General features: G+C 37.9%; 1 protein-coding gene across 1 annotated transcript in view; it reads left to right on the top strand.

Moving 5' to 3' along the window:
* Positions 1 to 16,737, top strand: part of CCDC175 (coiled-coil domain containing 175) — a 62,523-nt gene that overhangs the window by 40,647 nt on the left and 5,139 nt on the right. Inside the window, exons 14-19 of the mRNA XM_015143798.3 lie at positions 6 to 144; positions 4,634 to 4,713; positions 6,381 to 6,533; positions 10,066 to 10,168; positions 14,137 to 14,180; positions 15,135 to 15,297. Of these exons, the coding sequence (XP_014999284.3) occupies positions 6 to 144; positions 4,634 to 4,713; positions 6,381 to 6,533; positions 10,066 to 10,168; positions 14,137 to 14,180; positions 15,135 to 15,297 (682 nt within the window). The remainder of the gene's footprint in view (positions 1 to 5; positions 145 to 4,633; positions 4,714 to 6,380; positions 6,534 to 10,065; positions 10,169 to 14,136; positions 14,181 to 15,134; positions 15,298 to 16,737) is intronic.

Here is a 16,737-nt window from a genome sequence, read left to right as displayed (position 1 = left end):
TAAAGGAAATATTTGTTAAGGAAACACAAATTAACAAAGAAAAGCAAGAAGAACTAGTTGAGTGTCTTCCACAACTTCAGGTGGCAGAACAAGAGTATAAAGAGAAAAAAAGAAAGTTACAAGAGCTCAGTAATGCTATTACAGGTACATATGAAGCATTTAGTAATTAAACTCAATCCCAGGTAAGGATTTCACTGTCATCTTCTAACACAAGGCAGGTCATCAGTTGCAAGCCAATGGTGAAGCTCACCGACCTTTCCCAATTACCTTTAGCTCTCTACTCTCTAGTTTTTGCTTCACCTACTAATTTCTCCTCCACACTACAATCTTACTGTTGCTATTGTCAAAATTTTCCTTTTCTCTTTTAAAAACTATTTAACACTTAGTCCTTTACTATATTATTTTATTTCTCTCTATACTTGGGAAAAGTAGAACTAATTCATTTGTTTGCTACCACGTGGAAATTTTTTCTATTTCTTACCATGAATTTGCAAATTATATCTCTTTTCCTGCTATGATTTTAACCATTTATTGAGTAAGCACTCCTCAGATTTGTTTTCACTAAGTTCCTCCTAAGGCACAGATAGGTAAGAGCTTGTCTCAGATCTGGGAGTTAGTAGAGGATGTGAAATATGTCTGAAAGTATGCATATTTTTAATTACATTACATAGTATAATCATGTATGTTTAATATAAAAATAATTATTTTTTCCACAAAAAATTGGATGTAATCATTCAACCCTGTGCCCAAGGTCCAAAGTTTATATATGCAGAATCTTTTTTTTTTTTTTAAAACAAAACCAAAAACACACAGGGTCTCACTATGTTGCCCAGGCTAATCTCAAACTCCTGGGCTTAGGAGAGCCTTCTGCCTTGGCCTCCCAAAGTGCTGTGCCTGGCCCAGAATCATCTTTTTGGATTTTGAGTCTTGTATTGCATTTGGGGAATAGAGGGTCATTATCTAAGGAATCTGCCCAGGTCTTTTAGTGGGAACAACTTCCAGAATTTGTATCTTCTAGATGATGAAAGAAGACACATGGGAATCAGAAGGCCAGGACCAAAAGTTACAGAAAGGATTAGAATGGGAAGAAAAATTGTCTACTGGTTAGCAAAGACGAATATGGGGATAGGAATTAAAATCGCCTGTGTCAAAATGGTACATTCATATGGAACTCCAGTATATTCAAATGTAGAATAAAAAAAATTCAGAAGTGAATAGTGATTATTGCCAAGGAGGGTGGATTTTTAAAAATGTAAGAATGTTGTAATAATAATACATGGGTAATTGACCTGGTTCCCATTCCTCAGATGATTTTCCACTTTCTTGTCAGGTTTTCATGTAGTCAACTTAAGTAGGTTTTCTTGGCCTCTTACTACTTTTACCCAGACTTACAATCCATAGGTCTCTTACTTGCTTTTTCTTTTTTTTTTTTTGAGATGGAGTCTCGCTCTGTTGTCCAGGCTGGAGTGCAATGGCGCAATCTCGGCTCACTGCAACCTCCACCTCCTGGGTTCAAGCAATTCTCCTGCCTCAGCCTCCTGAGTAGCTGGGATTACAGGTGTGCACCACCATGCCCGGCCAATTTTTGTATTTTCAGTAGAGATGGGGTTTCACCATGTTGGTCAAGATGGTCTTGAACTCCTGGCCTCATGATCTGTCCACCTTGGCCTCCCAAAGTGCTGGGATTATAGGTGTGAGCCACTGCACCCGGCCTATTCCCAGTTTTCTACTTTCCCAGCCATTCTTCCTATCCCTTCGTGTACTAGGTAAAGGATGTAAGAAACACTAGGAGCATAAAAGTAAGTAATACATTACAAGTACTGAACCTCTTAATGTAAACAAAGGGGAGAAAATGCTGAAGAAAGTAGATAAAAGAGGGGAAGACAGGAGAAAAGAAGTAAAGGGAACATAAGAGCAGGAAAGTTGGCTTGTCAGCAGTTACATTTACAGAGAATGGCATGCATGGGCTCCACACACAGAAAGCTTTTAGTTAAATCTGATGGATAAAGCATATACATATATCTTTGTTCCCTCATAAAACTCCCAAATATGTATATAAAGGTTTTTTTTTTTTTTTAAAAAAGATACAAATCCATAAGTACCAAAACACTGGCAGAGATAAGACATTTGCTATCTGCTGATTTATTATTTATTTATTACCTGATAATAAATATCAACAAATTTTGGGAAGACGTAATTGGATAGAAGTAGAAAGAGAAATATAAATACCAAGAGCCTGCCAAAAAGAGCACCATGTAGGCAAAAAGTTCTTTCCCCCAAAGCTGTAAAGTCACAGGCAGTGGCGTCCCCTGAAACTATGACAGCTGAGATGAGTCACAGGGCTAAAGGTTGGTTGAAAAGTCTTTATAAAGAGCAATTAGAGCTCCAGGTCAAACCCCCTCCTTGTGCAGTTAGCTGAGTGACTCCTCCTCAATGCTGGCAAAGAAACTGGACCGGAAGTCTTCAGACTGCAAGGTATCAGATATGGTTGAGAGCAGAAGACAGGTACTGTACTGAGATCCCCACTGAGATCCCCCTCTGAGCTCAGCTTGATGAATGCTGCCAGCCAATGGTGTTGTGAACTCTTCCATAATCCCTTACCCCAACCTGAGGAAGGAGACTAATGTATTCTTCCTCTAAGGAAACTGAACAGTTCAGGGAAAAGCCCCACAACAGCACCAGCATTCGATGGTCCCCTCAAATGGCTGGTTCGTTCCTGATCACTGTATACTGAAGCTCACCCAGGACTATTAAATGGGATCAGACAAAGATCTGAAGCACCCAGTGTGAAAAAGAAACTGAAATGGAAAGAACAAGAGAACTTGGTGGAAACAGAGAAAATGCAAAGAGCATAAGCATACTTTTAAAGAGTATATTCTTAGATAAATAAATATATTGCATTTATGAAAAAAGAAAATATGCTTGAAAGAAAGATTAGAGAACAGAAAGAGCTCTCAGAAGTTAAAAGTATAAATAACAAATGTCAAAATTCAATAGGAGAATTATAAGAAAAGTTAAGAAAATCTCTGTAAAAATAGAGCAACAACAACAACAAAAGGAGATGAGGAAAAGGAGAGAATGGTAAGCAAATTTAAAAACTATTCTGAGATGCCAAATATCTACCTAACAAGAAGAACAGAAAAAAATCAGTGAATAATCCTTACCTTATTATAATGATCTAAACAGTTACAATTTATTTAAATGAAAACCATAACTTTATAGGAAGGTTAGGGATGAAATGTAGAGGGTGTGGGTGTGGGTGTGGGATGTGGGAATGGGAGTAAGCATGCTAAATTATCCTCTACTATATATGACAAAGTAAATAGAAACTGCCTGACAATGATAAATCAAGATATAGCCATATATTCATGTTTTTAAAGAACTAATAAAATTATCATAGAAATAATACAAAAATATTTCTTATAACTAGAGAATATAGATTTCCATTTTTAAATGTCCAAGCAAATCCTCAAACAATATTTAAAAGAAAAGACTAAGCCATATCACTGTGGAATTTCAGAAGGAAAAATAGAAAGAGAGGATCCTAAAAGCTCCTAGAGAGAAAAATGAGATCTCACACAAACTGTTAGAAATCAGAATCATTTCAAACTTCTTAACAGCAACATTATAGAAGTTATAAGACAATGCCTTCAAAATTTGAGAGAAAATAATTTCCAACATTAGATACCCAGCTAAACTATCAATCGAGATTATAGAATAGAAACATACTGAGATATACAAGATCTCAAAACATTTATCCCATTTACTCTTTTTCCTGAAGCTGTATAGAATTTGCTTCAACAAACAGAAGGAATGAATCAAGAAAAAGAGTATAAGAAATTTAGGAAACAGGAGGTCCAACATAAGAATAATGCAGAGCGTTCTGGTTGAATAAAACCTTTAAAAAAAGAAAAAGAAAAATGCAAAAGGAAGTCCCAAGAAGTCAACTGCAAATCTAGCACAAAGAAAGAAAAGATTCCAGAAGGCATATCTCAGAGGGAGGTTCTGAGGGAGAGGGGAGAAATGAAACTGATATGTTAATGTGTTTGACTATATGGGAAATAAAATTTGAAAGGTGGTACAGTTCTGTTGTAGATGTTGGTATGAATTAATTATATGTACATGAAATACTGAGCAATTTTTTAATAAAGCAATCTTTAACTCCAAGAAAAAATAAAATGTTATACTAAAAGGAAAATATAATTATATTATACCATTTGGCTCATTGGGGATAATCCTTATTGCCATAATGATCTAAATAGTTACAATTTATTTAAACAAAAACTGTAACTTCATAGGAAGGTTAGGGAGGAAATATAGAGGTTGTAGGTGTAGGAGAAGGATGTGGGAATGGGACTAAGTAAATAGAAAATGCCTGAAAATGATAAATAAAAATAGGCACATATGCCTATTTTTAATGAAAATTGAACTAAATGGAAGAAGAAACAACTAAAAAGAGTGAAAAATGTTTGCTTCTGAGGAGTCATACGGGACTAAACATTGCAATGTGGAGCGCCTGACAGCTGGGTTTTGTTATAAACCTTGTGAGAGAATTTGACTTTTAAAACTAGGTACTTCTTTGATTAATATTTTTAAACTAAATTTTTGAGGTTTTTTTTCTTTGTTTTAATAGCACAAAGACAGGAGGAGGATTTGCTGAACAATCATATTTTTCTGTTTACAAGGGATTTTTCAAGATACATTAGCAACACGGTAAAGGATCAATGCATTCATTCATTTTTTTAAATTAAAATAGTGGTATATACAGATGGTAATATTTAACTGGCATTGAAGTTTTCATGAAATCACATTTGTTAAATGTACCCGTGCAATCTCAATGTTTAAAAATCTTTGTTACAACACATGCATACATATATATATGCATATGTATACACATACACCTGTATATATATACTTATGTACATATGTGTATATATATACTTATGTGTATATGTATATAGAGAAAGAGAGAGAGCAACTATAACCGACTAACATGTAATTGTGGAACAGTCACTGAGTGGACCTTGGTTTTCTTATTTATAAGTTAGAAACTTGATTCTGCTTTTTAAGGGTGAGTGAAACAAAGGTTGTGGTGGGGGAGTGGATGAACTAGTAGCAGGTAAAGAGATGTTTAGTGCCTTTTAAAAATTTATAATCAATAGTTGGTGATAAGCATGTGCATGTGGAGTTGGTTAATTAAAATGGAAACATTCTTTGAGATGCATTGATATCAAAATGTGACTTTTGTTTTTTTTTTAAGACAGAGTCTCACTCTGTTGTCTAGGATGGAGTGCAGTGGCAGGATCTTGGCTCACTGCAACCTCTGCCTCCTGGGTTCAAGCGACTTCTGGCTCATTTTTGTCTTTTTCAGTAGAAACAGGGTTTCACCATGTTGGCCAGGCTGGTCTCGGACTCCTGACCTCAAGTGATCTGCCTGCCTTGGCCTCCCAAAATGCCAGGATTACAGTCATGAGCTACCACGCCTGGCCTCAAAATGTAACTTTTAATATGTTATAAAATATGAAGGAATATATAGGAAAATATGAAGGAGAAAATTACAAGTGTAGTATATATACAGTTCTATTTTCTTAATAAGATGCTGCTGGTGATGATTATACAATGAATAAATATCATGCAATTTATAATAGTATAATAACAGAGAACTGAATAGAGAATTCAATAGAGAAAACAATAGAGAATTCTGAAAAATTCATAAAGTAATCTTCTTCTTTCTTCAAGAAACATTAAGTCCTCCTTTAAAAGCCTCAATAAATTTCACCTTCTCTATTTTTGCCGAATGATTGTTTATATATCAAGGTACAGTCATCCCTGGATATCTATGGGGGAGGTTCCAAGACCAACATGACTATCAAAATCCACAGATGCTCAAGTCCCTTGTATAACGTGGTGTAATATTTGCATATAACCTACCCACATTCTCCAATATACTTTAAATTATTTCTAGATTACTGATAATACCTAATAAAATGTAAATGTTATGTAAGTAGTTGTCATACTGTATTGCTTTTATTTGTATTATTTGTTGATGTTATTCTTTTTATTTTTGTGAATATATTCCATTCATGTTTAGTTAAATCCACAAACGCAGAACCCACAGATACAGAGGGCTGACTGTATATTTTATTTTGTGAAGTTGTCTCAATGTCTGGGGTTCTTATCTTGAAGTCCACAGACCCCCTTCCTAGAGTCCATGAATAAATGTGGGGTTGATAGGTTTTTCTAAGGAAAAATATCTATTCTCTGCTGGATGCTTCAGGAATTAATTTAGAATCTGGCTCCAAATGTGACCTAGGCAGTATAATACCCTCATGCCCTACTCTTTGAACTCAGAGATAATTTGGGGTTTTCTGTTTGAGCAGGAGGATATAAAACAAGAATTAAAACAATTACGAGATCAAGAAAGCAAAAAAACCAAAGATCATTTTGAAACTCTAAAGAACTTAGAAAATGAATTCTATATAAATGACCAAAAAGCAGATCTTCTGCTCCTGGAAAATACAAAATTAAAAGAAGTAAGTTTAAGAGCACCACGCTTTGCATGATGGCTTTGATTAATTGACTAGACCTGTAATAGTTACGAGAGAAGAGAATAGCTCTTGACAAATTTTTAATGGTGATTAAAGTACACACAGAAAAGTACCCAGATTGCAAGTGTACAGCTCCATGAACACACTTGTGTAACCAGCACCCAGATCAAGTAACAAAGCATTATCAGTATCCAGATATCCTCTATGCCCCTTCTAGTCACTAACCAGCCCCACTAAGGGTACCACCATGCTAACACCATAGACTAGTTTTCCCTGTTTTGGAACATTATAGGTATAAAACAATACAGTGTAGGTTCTTATGCTCAACATTATGTTTGTGAGGTTCAGCCTTATTGTTGCGTGTAGTTTGTTATTCTTAGTTCTGTATAGTATTCCATTATATGACTACGACTACAATGCATTTGTACACTAGACTATTGATGAGTATTCAAAGAGTTTCTAATGTTTGGCTATTACAAATAGTATTGCTGTGAACATTCTAGTTCATGTTTTTTGGTGAATATGCATACATATTTCTGCTGAGTGTACATCTTAAGTGGAATTGTAGAGCTATAGGGATGCATATCTCCCACTTTAGTACATACCACCAGTCTCCCAAAGGAGTTACACCAATTGCCACTCCCACCAGCAATGCATGAGAGCACCAGTTGCTCCATACTCTTACAAAACTGTCTTTTTCAATTTAACCATTCTGATGGGTGTACAGTGGTGCCCCACTAATTTGTGTTTTCCTGATCACTGTTGAAGTACCTATTCTATGTAGCTGGCCACTTGGATATCCTTTTTTTGTGAAGTGACTGTTCAAGACTTTTGCCCATTTTTTAAAAAGTAGGTTGTCTATTTCACACTGATTATAGCTCTTTTTATAGCAGAGGAATTTGTTCATCCAATCCCTACAATTGAAGTCTTATTTATACTTAAAATTTATTTGTTTTAACATTTTAAAATGTTATATTTAATAATTAGATATTTATAAGACACTGATTTTTAATGCCCGGAACTGTTGCATTCAAAGCATATTTTTAAAGTGCATAGAGTCCTACATTTTATATACTGTGACAAAACAATAACAACAAAACTTTATGTAATATTCTCTAGTTTGAAAGACATAGATTAGAGTCTGTCATTCACCAGTGACACTGTGTGACTTTGGGCAGATCACTGAACTTGTAAGCTTCGTTTTGGCCTCTTAAAATGGGAATAGCTGCTACTTACAGGTTCAATGTCACTTCTTTATAAACTGAAAATGCAAAAGAAATACAATTTCTAAAATCATTTTTTCCAGTCATCCATAATGACCTCATGGTCAAGATCTGTTATCAATGTACCCCAAGTGTTTTGCACAATACCTGTAATATTAGAGGGATTCAGTCTCATTTGATGTTTAAGACTGTAACCTTAAAAAGTGGATAATACATTATGTCCCTTTTATAGATGTGTAAATTGAAGCTGTATTTTTTTTAGAAGTGTTAATAGCTAGAAAAAAATCAGTGACTAGTCCAATGGCATGAAGAAAATCCCTAAACCTCACTGGGTAATTTTTTTCATCTGTTAAATGGCAATAGTTATCCCACCACTCATGCTTTTTTAATAAACTAAAATGGCATAATAGGTACTAATGTACTTTGAAAAGGTAATTTTGCAGCCGGGTGCGGTGACTCACGCCTGTAATCCCAGCACTTTGGGAGGCCACGGCGGGCGGATCATGAGGTCAGGAGATCGAGACCATCCTGGCTAACACGGTGAAACCCTGTCTCTACTAAAAATACAAAAAAAATTAGCCGGGCGCGGTGGTGGGTGCCTGTAGTCCCAGCTACTCGGGAGGCTGAGGCAGGAGAATGGCGTGAACCTGGGAGGTGGAGCTTGCAGTGAGCTGAGATCGTGCCACTGCACTCCAGCTTGGAGGACAAAGCGAGACTCCATCTCAAAAAAAAAAAGTAATTTTGCTAAAGAGCCTAGATACATACCATCAAACCAATTTGTTCCACTAGACTGTCTTCCTATCAAGATATAGATTATTTCTTAAACGAATTAGAATTTGTATTGCTGTTTTGGCAATGGGTGAGCAGATGGATGTGTTGATGAAAGACTGATTACAAAGGTCCTGTTTTTTTTAATTCAGTTTCCATCTGCTAGTCACCAAATGACCCTGTGCTGTTTTCTTATTCACTCACCACTCAGTTTTGCTGGTTGCATCTCTTTACTCTAAACATGCACTGAGTCCCAAGCACTGGGCAAGACACAGTGAATACAGAGATAAGTAAGATACTGCCCCAGCCCTTTGGAAGCTCATGGTCTAGCTGAAGAGATGCACATACAGACAGATCATTACAATTCAGTATGTTAAGTGCAACAATCTGAACAAGACACATACAGTGCCCCAGAGCAAGGACACCTTGCCACACCAGGTGAGGAGCTCAAAGGAGAACTCTCACTGGGTATCATTAATGTAGAGGCAGGATTTACACCTGGGAGCTGGATGAGTCTCTTCAGGGACAGTGTGTTGAGTGAGAAGATCAGGGGCTGTGAACAGAACCCTGGAGAAAAACAACTTTGAAGGAGTGAGCTGTGGAGAGGAGATGAAAAGACAGACTGAAAGAAAACAGAGAGTTTGGGAGAAGCACAAGAGTCCAGCTGAACTAGGCAAGTCTGCAGACCTGTGTTCAAAGAGGGGCAAGAATGAGGTCTTGCAGTTGGCCTAAGGTGGCTTTTACTTTTGTTTACTATAATACCAGAAAACAAGCTATGAAAAGACTGACACAACATCAAAGATACATGAGTAGACCCTATAATACATGCCTAGAAACAGTCTATGTAACAGTCCCTTGTCTACCTCATCTATAGCACTGAACACAATTTCTAAGATTTTTATGGATAGTTTATAGTATTTGTTTCTTTCTTGAAACTGGACCAGTTTTATGTCCCAAAGCCCCATTTTCAGAGTTCCTGGGACTTTAGAGTTTCTGGGCATTGGGTGATCAGAACAGAAATCCATGACTTTAATACTCAAAGTCACCTGTCACTACTGCCACCACGGGCACCCAACCCAGTGAACGTCTGACTTAAGTAAGTAATTCCATGCAGTCTCCTAACTCAATTAATCATCTCTCTGAGGTCTTACACTGAACTCCAGTCTGGCAGCATTACTGCTTTGTGACATCTACCGCACACACATTTTGCATAAGGAACATTTTTGTTGTGGACATAATGCATTCAGACAGAACACCCTCTAATTTCTTTTTGTGGAAAATTATACTCAGAATGCCATGTTTATTTAAGTGCTGAAGCGAAATGCTTCATAGGAAGCAGAATTCTTTATCTCCTTTCCCAGGATGGAATCCTGACCAAGGTATATTTTATTCCCCACTGTTACCCCTGTACCTAGAATGGTGGGTGACACAGAGGAGGAATTTATACATGTTTGCTGAATGACTACATGATAATTTATCTATGGTAACTAAACTGCTAAAAGCAATAACATGCTTTTAATTTTCAGTACATTTTATACTTGAAGAATAACATAGAGAAATACAGAAAAGGACAAGAAGCCCTCATGCACACCTCAAATGACTTGTCTCGGCAACTAATAGCTCAGGAGGGTAAGTAATGTGTGGCTGCTTGTATTAGTCAGGGTTCCTTAGTGGGACAGAACTAATAGGATATATGTATATATGAAAGGGAGCTTATTAAGGAGAATTGACTCACATGATCACAAGGTAAAGTCCCATGATAGGTCATCTGCAAGTTGAGGAGCAAGGAATCCAGTGGTGGATCAGTCCAAGTCCCAAAGTCTGACAAGTAGGGAAGCCGACAGTGCAGCCTTCAGTCTGTGGCCAATGGCCCAAGAGCTCCTGACAAATCACTGGTGTAAGTCCAAGAGTCCAAAAGCTGAAGAACTTGGAGTCCAATGTTCGAGGGCAGGAAGCATCTAGCACAGGAGAAAGAGGAAGCCTGGAAGATTCAGCCAGTCTAGCCGTGCTGGCAGCTGATTAGATGGTTCTCACCCAGATTGAGAGTGGGTTTGCCTCTCCCAGTCCACTGACTCAAATGTGAATCTCTTTTGGTAACACCCTCACAGACATACCCAGGAACAGTACTTTGCATTCTTCAGTCCAATCAAGTTGACAATATTAACCATTACAGTGCTCTTTACACATAAAGTTTTCACTTCATTTAAATCCATTTTATTGATTTCACACAAAAAATGCACCCATTTTTAGATTAGTGAATTTTGACAAATGTACATGCCATTGTAACCACTACCACCACAAGCAAGCTATAAAGCATTTTCATGACTACAACATTTTCTCTGTATCCCTTTGCTGTTGATCACCTACCCCATCTCTAGTTCCTGGAAACCATTGATCTGCTTTCTGTCATTAATTATGAGATACAAATGAAATGACAGAGTATGCACACTTTTATACCTGGCTTCTTTCACTCAGCAAATTGTTTTAAGGTTCATCCAAGTTGTTGCATGTCTCATTAGTTTATCCTTTTTATAGCTGTACGGTAGAATCCCATTGTACAGATATACCATATTTTGTTCATTCATTCACCAGTCGAAAAACATTTAGATTATTTCCAGTTTGGGATAATTATGAATGAAGCTATTGTGAGCATTTGTTTACAAGTGTTTTTATGGCCATGGTTTCATTTCTTTTGGGTAAATACCTATAATGGAATTGCTGAGTTATATAGCAATTAGTGTATGATTAACTTGATAAGAAATCTATATGGTTAATGTATGATTAACTTTATAAGAAACTGCCAGATAAATTTGCCAGAGTGGTTGTTAAGTGTCTCATCCCACTAACAATGAAGAGTTCCCATTGCTCTACATTCTCATGAACACTTAAAATGGTCAAAACGCTTTAAATTGTTAATATTTTGGTCATTTTAATAGGTATGTAATGGCATTTCATTGTGATTGTAACTTGTACTTCTCTAATGACTAACGTGGAGTATACTTTTTCATGTGTTTCTTGGCCATTTGAATATTATCTTTTGTGACAATATTGCAAACATAGTAGCTGAAGACAAATTATTTACTTTGCTCACAAATTGGCAATTTGATCAGAGCTTGTTGAAGACAACTAAATGTCTGCTCCGCATGGCATCAGCCAGGGCAACTCGAAGGTTGAGGGTAATTCAGCAGCCGGGAACTGAAATCATCTGAAGACTTACTCATTCCTGTGTCTGAGGTTAATGTTGGCTCTCAGCTGGATCTCAAGGGAGACCATTGGCCAGAACACCTCCTCATGGCCACTCCACGTAGCTGTTTGGCCTGCTGGGTTCCAAAAGCATCCCAAGAGAACAACGTGGAAGTTCATGGCATCTTATGACCTAGCCTCAGTCAGTGTTACTTTCATAATAAGCTAATGGTTGAGGCAGTCACTCAGGTGCAAGGGGAGGGGTCATAGCCACCACCTCTCGATGGAAGAAGTGTCAGCATCATGCCAGGGAAAAAAACTTGTGGAATGGAATATATTGTGGGGCTATCTTTGGTAAATACAATCTGTCACATGTCTGTCCAAATCTTTTACTCCTTGCTTTGTATTGTTTTCTTATTATCGAGTTAAAATCTTTTTTTTTTTTTTTTTTTTTTTTTTGAGGCGGACTCTCGCTCTGTCGCCCAGGCTGGAGTACAGTGGCGCGATCTCGGCTCACTGCAAGCTCCGCCTCCCGGGTTCCGGCCATTCTCCTGCCTCAGCCTCCCGAGTAGCTGGGACTACAGGCGCCGCCACCACGCCCGGCTAATTTTTTTTGTATTTTTAGTGGAGACGGGGTTTCATTGTGTTAGCCAGGATGGTCTCGATCTCCTAACCTCGTGATCCGCCCGTCTCGGCCTCCCAAAGTGCTGGGATTACAGGCTTGAGCCACCGCGCCCGGCCGAGTTAAAATCTTTATAGTTTCTGGAAATGAGTCCTTTTTCAGTCTGAAGTTTGGCTTTTCATTTTCTTCACGGTGTCTCAGAAAGAGTAAACATTTTTCATTCGAATGAAGCCCATCTACCTATTTTGTCTTTTAAGGTTAGTACTTTTCGTTTCCTGCCTAAAACATTTTTGCCTACCCCAAGCTCTTGAATATTTTCTTGTACATTTTTTTTAGTTTTAGTGTTTATATCTAGATCTCTGATTCATTTCAAGTGAGCTTTTTCATATGATGTGAAGCAAGGCTTGAATTTCATTGTTTTCTCTTGTGCCCATCCAGTTGTTCCAGTACTATTTTTGAAAAGACTATGCTTTTGCCATCGTATTACCCCAGCAACTTTTCAAAAATCAATTTTATGGGTTTGTTCCTTTGTTCTAAATGCCTAACTTTATACCAATACCACATTGTCTTAATTACTATAGCTTCATATGCAGTCTGGACATCGGGTAATAGAATTCTGCACCTGTATGCTTGTCTTTTAAAATTACGTTCACTATTTTAAATTCTTTGATTTCCATATACATTTTAGAATCACCTAATTAATCTATACACACACACACACACACACACACACACACACACACACACCCCTGCTGGGATCTTAATTGGGTCTGTGCTGAATCTATAAGTCAATGTTGGAAGAAAAGACATTTTAATAAAATTGTATTTTCTAATCCAAGCATATAGTATATATCTCCATTTATTTAGGTCTTTATCTCAAAAAAATTGTGCAACTATAGCACAGTATCAGGTATCCCAGGACTACCCTTAGGCTTAATGATTAGCTAAAATGATTCACAGGACTAAAAAATTGTTATACTTATGATTATTGTTATTACAGTGAGAGATACAGAGTAAAAGCAGCAAAGGGAAAAGGCACAGAGGGCAAAGTATGGAGGAAACCTGGTGCAACCTTCTCAGGGATGCACTTAATTTCCCCAACAACAATGTGTGACTCCACATACAAAGTGTTGCCAACCAGGGAGGCTCACCCAGGCTCGGGTGTCCAAGCTGCTTATGGGGTGTCCAAGCTACTTATAGGGTGTCCAAGCTACTTATGGGATGGTCAGTCATGTGGGCACAGAGTGCCTTTGTGACTGGCCTCAGCTGCTCAGACAGCCACTGAGATGCTCAGCTAGTGTTACTCCTTTATGGTGTTCGTGTGGTAAGTTGCACTGATTGAGTTTGACTTTTAAACCAAGCTCCCATTCTAAGCATAAAGCCCACTTGTTCAAAAGCTTTTATTGTTGTTGTCTATTGCTAGATTCAATTTGCTAAACTTTTTGTGTCTGTGTTAAGACCACCCCGCTGTGCTAGTGCCGTGATCTGGAAAGTGCCCCCCAGTGGAAAGCTGGGTGATTGCAGGACCCACCTCCTTTGTTTCTCTTCTTCCAGGTATCACAGTCCTGGGGGGCCCATTCAATATCTGAAAACATTTCATTCATATGTTTTGCTTCTTTCTTCTATTTGTTTGCAGTGGGAGGGCAAGTCCAATTCACTTATTCTGTCATTTTGGAAGTAGACATTTTTAGATAAAAATAATTTTTGAAAAAACAAAAATGAATAACACGACTTTTATTAAAATGTTCAAATTGTGTCAGTAACCATTGTATTTTTTAAATCTTTATTTTAGCACAATATAAGGATTTGTGGGCTGAATTTCAGACCACAGTTAAGGTGAGTTTTGCGTGTGTGTGTTGCCTCCATATAAATATCATATTTCCAAAAACTAAAACCTACCTAATAAGTGCGTGTGCTTTTATGTCTGTGTGCACCTGCATGCACACACATCAGGGTGGAAATTCACGCTAACTCTGTTACTCCCTTGCAGTCCTAGATGCTACTGTGACCACCACCCCCTAAAATGTGTCCTTTTTTACCAAACGTCACTATGAAATCTTAATTCTTTGGGAAACTATCTTCCCACTCTACCACTCAGTTAAGGTGGGAAAGACTTTTTTTTTTTTGCATGCCCCAAATGAACACATTTTGTTTCAGGACAAAGTTGTCAGTTCTGGACTCCTTACCTCTTCATGTTTTACCAGTGCAGCATCTGCACCCTCCCCACTTCAGAGTCAGATAGGCTGGGGTCAAAATCCTGGCTCTGCCACTTTTGAAGTATTTAAAGTTTCTGGTTAACTAAATCCTCATTTAAGTATTAAAACACTGGATTAGGAAAGCGTTAAAGTGTCCTTTTCACATGGAGCTGTGGAGGCCCAGAGAGTTTATGTAACTTGCCCAAGACCAAACAGTTCGTGAACGTATGGGAATTTACAACCCAGATCCTGCCTGATTCCAAAGCTCCTTTTGTTAGGCTGAATCTCCTCTGCAGCTCTGTGCTTCTCTGAGGGTGAAACTAGCTTTTTATGCTACCACCACCATGGTTACCATTATCCACTTAAAAATTTGAGTTCAGTGAGCATTCCATTATTCTTCTCACTTGATAATCCATTTTTCCAAGATTATTTACAGAACTTCGTGAATTGGCTGTGTACACATGCACTTATTTTTATGACTGATACCAATTTTGCATATATGATATTTTTATTTTGGACATGATCCTCTTAGAATGTGTATCTATTTATGTTGTTGCAATTTATATTGACACACCCTAAAATGCCATTTCTTTAGATCTTGGTGGACAATGGTGAAGAGACCTTGCATGACATGAAAAATCTAACAGACAAGCTGTGTGAAAGAGATGAAAAAATGCAGCGTGTCAGTACATGGCTACAAGGGAGTCTTGAAGGGCTGCGTTCGCTTGTGAAACAGGAACCACCAATGGACCTTGTTAGTAAGTAGCAGCTTAGAGCTTTGGTAACTTGGGACTTCCTGCTATTTTACTATATAGCTGGTAACATCAAAAGAAGAAAAACATGGCAACTAAGTGACTTAGTTATCCCCAATTATGCCACAAACATTCCATTGAACATTGATACTTACTTGTGGGTTGAATACACGTGTAGTGTCAGCCAATTCTGCCTTTCACCTAAGAGAATTTTCTGGATAACTAAATCTTCTTTATAATTTTTTTAAAAAGTTTATTTTAAACATTTTCCAGAGAGGGCTTTTTAAACTCTTTTACACATTTTTTGGTCTTCTTAAGCAGAAGTTGAATATAATTTTACATTTTCTTCCTGAGCTGAGTTTAGCATTACAAATAGCAACTGTTATCTTCTCCAAAAAATCTAGCGATGGCTTCAGGGGCTTCTGAGATGTTAATACATCATGTCTAACATGCTTGCCTCATGAGCAAGCAGGCCAGTCTCTTCAGAGGCATATCAGCTTCATCCTCAATCCCCACAATAATGTCATGTTAGACACAGTCACAAAACTCTGTCCAGATTAGGGCAGTGGTGAGAATTGAAGGTGAGTCCTTGCACAGGTACAGCCCAGAGGTCCCCATGGCGGAATCATCTGGGAAGATGGGATGTGGGGGTAGAGGGAGCTTGGGAGAAGGAAAGAGAACAGAGTTTAGAAAAGACATGGAGTAATGAAACAAGAATACTGTCATCTGGCAAGTGTACAAACCTATTTGTGGTTATTAAGGCTTAATTTTAAAGAGCATAATCACTAGATAAGCAATTTTGAAGGTAGGATGTAGAAAGTAAAATGGGATAAAAGTAAAAAGAGGTGGATGCAGTGACTCATGGTTATAATCCCAGCACTTTGGAAGGCTGAGGCAGGAGATCGTTTGAGACCAGGTGTTCGAGACCAGCCTGGGCAACATAATGAGACCCTGTCTCTACAAAAATAATTTTAAAGTTAGCTGGGTATGGTAGTGCCTCTGCCTCAGCTACTAGGAAGGTTGAGATGGGAGAATTTCTTGAGCCTGGGAGGTCGAGGCTGCAGTTAGCCGTGATTGTGCCACTGCACTCCAGCCTGGATGACAGAGTGAGACCATCTTAAAATAAATGTAAAAAGAGGGATAGTGATAAGATTAAAAACATTCCAGTATTTGGTAAAATCTGTGTTCTGGGGCATTGCTTGACAGAAGAAGTAACATTTCAGTGGCCAATGAAGAACTTTGTGGGTAAACACTTAGCTGCAAAGCCGTTTTGATGGTCGTGCCTGGTGATCATGATGAGCCTGGTGATACTTATGATGTACAAATGCATAAGGGATCCCTTGTGGGCCTTGCTTCTATTTGTATTTCCTTTGCTAGGCCAGGCCTTTCCTTCCAACTATAGATCAAGCAGAATTTTGAGAGCTAAATCATCTCTTAAGTGTCAAG

Source organism: Macaca mulatta, chromosome 7 (assembly GCF_049350105.2).
Source record: "Macaca mulatta isolate MMU2019108-1 chromosome 7, T2T-MMU8v2.0, whole genome shotgun sequence".
Taxonomy (NCBI): Eukaryota; Metazoa; Chordata; class Mammalia; order Primates; family Cercopithecidae; genus Macaca; species Macaca mulatta.
This window is presented reverse-complemented; position numbering and strand designations above follow the sequence as displayed.